Source organism: Clupea harengus, chromosome 18 (genome assembly GCF_900700415.2).
Source record: "Clupea harengus chromosome 18, Ch_v2.0.2, whole genome shotgun sequence".
In the NCBI taxonomy this organism is placed as follows: domain Eukaryota; kingdom Metazoa; phylum Chordata; class Actinopteri; order Clupeiformes; family Clupeidae; genus Clupea; species Clupea harengus.
Window position 1 is genome coordinate 5,927,879 of NC_045169.1, and position 4,786 is coordinate 5,932,664.

Below are 4,786 nucleotides of genomic sequence, written 5' to 3' on the forward strand. Positions count from 1 at the left end.
GGATCGTATCACCTAAAATTCCCTCGGGATTAATAAAGTATCCATCCATCTATCTATCCATCTAGTTTGAATATGATTCATTCTGGCACAGGCTGGACTGAAACCAGTTTGAACTGGATTAACAAAGGTATACTTTGGAGCAGTTCTGGTAAAGATTAGGTAAACACTGGGTTAGACTGGGCCAATTGTTTTTAGTGTAAGGTTTATAGTGCTTACGGTTAATACGGTACAAACTCAGGGTTTGTATTAGGGTGGTAACAGGGTTGGGACCAGTTCAGCTTTCAAATTGACCATGCCAACTACTAGGGGTGGATGTATGCTCTTATTCAGGTCTTATACACTGAAATAAATACTGACAACACAAATACCTCTACCACACAGCATGGTAGGCAAATATCTATAAAAGCAGAACAGACAAGAAATAATTAAAAATACAAAATAAAATAATCAACAATACCATTTGATGATTATGACAGATTTTCAGTCCGTCCATATAAGAACAATTTTTTTAACACAATGAGACATGCACGCATGAAGTCCATAGTTCTAAAGGTCTAACTGTCTAACTGTCCTAGGTAAAAGTCACGTTCCTCTGTCACAGCTTAGGTGATGTTTTCACGTGTGAGGTTTTTTATACACTGTCTTCACACCGACGGAATTATTTCTTGGTGACCAAGTATACTTGCTAACGCTAAAGTCAAGCTACAGTACCTATCAGTGGAGGAAACACAATGCTCTTCTGCATTTCTTACACGGTTCTCCTCCGTTCTGAGTAGTTCGAAAATTCTTTTAGCTTTCCAACTAATTTCATTCTTCATACACATATAAAGTCGTTAAATCAACATACACTGGCATTCATGATCTTGCATGGTTCCTTGGCTTCATCCAACGCATTCCTTTTCCTGGGCTTGACATCACATAAACACACAAATCCTCTTGTATTGATATTACAACCATGCAAAGCATTCTGCCACTTTTACTAGCTTGCTAGCTTTACTAGCCTCTCACCTCATTCTTTCGTTATTTCCAGAGTTCCATCTAGTTCTGTAAACATGCGGTAACCTCTCTCACACACAAACACAAAAATGATCCAACGTTTCTCGTCTTGCCTCCCGCTCTCCACGTTTTCGGGGATATTCGCGCTTCATTTCATTCCAAATAAAAAAAAAATATTACAATTTCACGACAACATCACTGACAAGTTACACAGAAGAAAATGGAGTAGAAAACTGGGAAGAGTCTTCACATGGAGACGTGGGGACATGGGGACATTGAGTCTTCACATGGAGACGTGGGGGACATTGAGCCTTCAGTCTAGGAGCAATGGCAGGCCAATGGAGGAGACGCTTATACTCCTACTGGTTAAGACAAAGTGAGGACGACGTTACACCTTACAGTACAGTGGTGGTAAGGCAGAGTCACTGTGGAGTGGGACACATAGCTTCATACTGCATTCGAAAAGGAGGCGGAGGGGAAGAAAGGGGGAGGGGAAAGAGAGAGAAAAAGGGCTGAGGAAACCGAAGGAAAGCACAGAGACGAGGAACCAGAGACAATTCAAAGGACACGGGAAACAGTTGGGTCTGTTTGTAGGTTGGCAGAGAGTAAATCCAAGTTTGCTCTTCTTTGTAGGTCTATCATTCACACCTCCATTCTCTTTCTTTCTCTTCCCAAACACGCCATTTTGTCACGAAATTGTTCATTTTTACCCTCCCCAGTCATTTTCTTTCTCATTCTCTTTTCCCTACCCAATCTCTTTCACTTCATAAAACTCTGTATCTCTTCATTTTGCACCTTCTTTTTCTTCCCCAACTCTCCCCCCCCTCCGTCTCTCGTTCTCCCTCCATCCCTCCCTCTCTCTATCTCTCTCTCTCTCTCTCAGAAGCCGGGGATGTGGCAGTAGGCCTCCAGCGAGGTCAGCAGGATGTAGATGAGCCACAGGCTGAAGAAGAGCGCTGACGTGAACAGCTTGCAAGTCCGCGGGCCGCCCAGCTCTCCCCCGGCCACCGATGCGCGCCGGCGGTACAGGAGCACGCTGACGCCGACGACGGCCAGCGTGGTGAACAGCGACACGGAGAAGGCCAGCGAGCCCGGCGGGACGTTGAAGGTCTGGCCCTTCAGGCGCCAGTGCACGGCAGCGATGGTCCACGCCACACCGATGCCCAAGAAGACATTGACGGCGTTGCTGCCCGTCACGTTGCCAATGGAGGCGTCGGCGTACTGGTCCTGAATGGCCGCCACCTTGCTGGCAAAGGTGTCTGGGGAAGGGGAGGGGGGCGGGGGGGGGGGGGGGGTAGAGAAGGAGCGAGAGAGAGGATAAGAGAACAGTTGAATGACCACAAGGCTTACATCCTCAAATTAAACAACATGGCAGGAAGTATACAAAGTTAATCTGTCACACTCCTACACTTTAAAAAAAACATTTGCCCATCCTCTGGTACTTCACACAACAATCCTACCATCTCCCATCATCAGACCAACCCATAACAGAGAAGGGGGGGTGGGGTACAGAGAAAGAGGGAGAGGGAGAGGGAGAAGGAGATAGCACAGCATCAAACAAAAGCATTGCAATCCATATTGTGGCTGTACTCCCACTCAAATCCCAGGTGTTTCCTCGGATACCGCCTCCCTCTGGCTCATTTCACTGGCTCTGAGAGATCGGAAAACTATTCCCATTCGTTCTCATCAAGCAGATTTTCCAGACCAGAGCGCTTACAGTGTCTAATAAATTGAGGGTGAGAAGAAATGTAGACTGACACAGAAAATCTGCAATTCATCATATTACAAATGACAGAACTAAACTTCTCTGGTCAGGCATTAGATTATGTCCAATCTGCTCTTGTTCTTGTTCATCGAGTGTGGTTGGGAGTTTTTTAAAGCCAGAAGTATTTTATATCTGCTAACACAGAGAAAGCACTGATATGTGACAGTCTACAGCAATGCCTGATACACTAAATAATACGCTGTTCTAAATAATAACACACTAAATACATTCTAAATAATACACAATTCATGGTACATTAAGTTTAGAGGAAGTGCAATGGATATTACAGTAAGAATCATTTTGTGAGGTAGACCTGTTCCTTCCTCTGCATACTTTAAAGTATTAAAACTGGCTCTCCATCAGAGTAAATTCCGGAAAACAGACAGACACAGGCAAATTGAATGGCAGGTAACTGTAGAGTGGGGAAGGTAGAGAAATGCCAAGAAAGAATTGAAAGCTAATGTCCAGGGCTAGGTGGGGTGACAGGAGCACCAGAGAGAACCAATAAGAAAGAGAGGATGAGGAAAAGCACAAGGAGATTAGAGAGAGAGAGAGAAAGCTGCAGGGAGCAGGTGAGAACAAGGAGATGAGAGCGGAGGAGAAAATGAAAAAGATTTAAACAAGAAAACACAGCCCTCAGGTACAACATCAAACACACATTGTGTGTACACACACACACACACACACACACACACACACACACGAGCCTGCCAACAAATGAGTGCCCTGGAGCTCCAATATACCACATACTCTCTCATTCTGTCACCCATCTACCCACACACACACACACACACACACGCCACCCACACACACACCACATACACACACAAATCCAGATAACCTAGAAAGACACCTGGGCTCGATCTTCTCGAGTTCTTTTAAACACATTTAAATATAGCCTCCACGCTTGCATACACACAGCGTGAGGTTGACAAACACCCTGAATGTATGGCTGGATACAACTCCCCTACAACCTTATAGCGACTATTCCACAACGTTTACAGTACAGCTGCCTCCGCCGTGCCAACTGGAGCCCCTCTTCATGGCATCTCCAAAATCTTAAATCAGCCACTTACACCTCCCCCCGTCACCTCTCGGGGGAGGAACATGCTCAACTGGGGTAGTTTGTGGCAAGGAGGTATTTATCTTGGCAGCATCCAGCATGTCATAGGATAATGGAAAAGAGAAACCATCCATCCCCCCTACAGCAGCTGGGGGGCTAAACTACGGTGGCCCGCCTGGACCACACTCATAGTTTCAGAGGGGGCTGAAATCATAGGCTATGATGATGAGGTTGATTTCATAGGGTACCTACAGGGGTCTCGTCTAAACATACTATAGTGAGTATGCCATGGTATGGTGGCTCAGGTGGGACACATTTCATGTATTCCAACGGGCCGGAATCCTACCGGGAACGGAGGTGCCCAGGGCCACGAACACCACGGCGGTGACGGTATCCTTGAGGCCGATGGTGCAGCCGAAGTGGCAGGCCAGGTCACCGGTCACGGCCGTGAGCATGCCGATGAGAGAGATGGAGACGATGAAACAGGCCCAGCCGTTCCAGTACTCGGTGGGCGGCACGAAGGCGAACAGAACCTTCCAGAAGACGGTGAGGAAGTGCATGATGTAGTCGAAGCAGGACGGCAGGCGCTCCTCTCCGCTCTCTTCCTCATCATCCTCCCCTGCAGATGAAGGAGGTGCAGGTTCACGAACAGAGTTATTAAAGAGTGAACACCCAGCTGGAGCCCAAGAGCAATCCAGACTTACTAGATCATTTTACTGAAAGCAGCACCACCATACTTTCATACTTTCTGACCAAGCAAATGAATAGAAATTACATTTTTGCTTCTTGTGCTCCATAATTGTCTACACAGAATAATCTCCAGCAACTGTAAACTATTAGAGCTATGATACTATGTAACACTCCTGTAATATACAATTACACTATGTAGTACTATATAATGCTACTATTATATACTGTAAACTATTCAGTTAGGGTGATAGTTGAGTTATTTAGTGGTCTTT

The 4,786-nt window shown here is 45.9% G+C and overlaps 1 protein-coding gene across 1 annotated transcript in view; it reads right to left on the bottom strand.

Annotated features, from left to right (window-relative positions):
- Nucleotides 1-309: 309 nt before the first annotated feature.
- Nucleotides 310-4,786, bottom strand: part of slc8a4b (solute carrier family 8 member 4b) — a 76,191-nt gene continuing 71,714 nt past the window's right edge. Inside the window, exons 10-11 of the mRNA XM_012820635.3 lie at nucleotides 4,171-4,443; nucleotides 310-2,255 (exon numbers count right to left, since the gene is read on the bottom strand). Coding sequence (XP_012676089.2) covers nucleotides 1,876-2,255; nucleotides 4,171-4,443 — 653 coding nt within the window. The 3' untranslated portion in view covers nucleotides 310-1,875. The remainder of the gene's footprint in view (nucleotides 2,256-4,170; nucleotides 4,444-4,786) is intronic.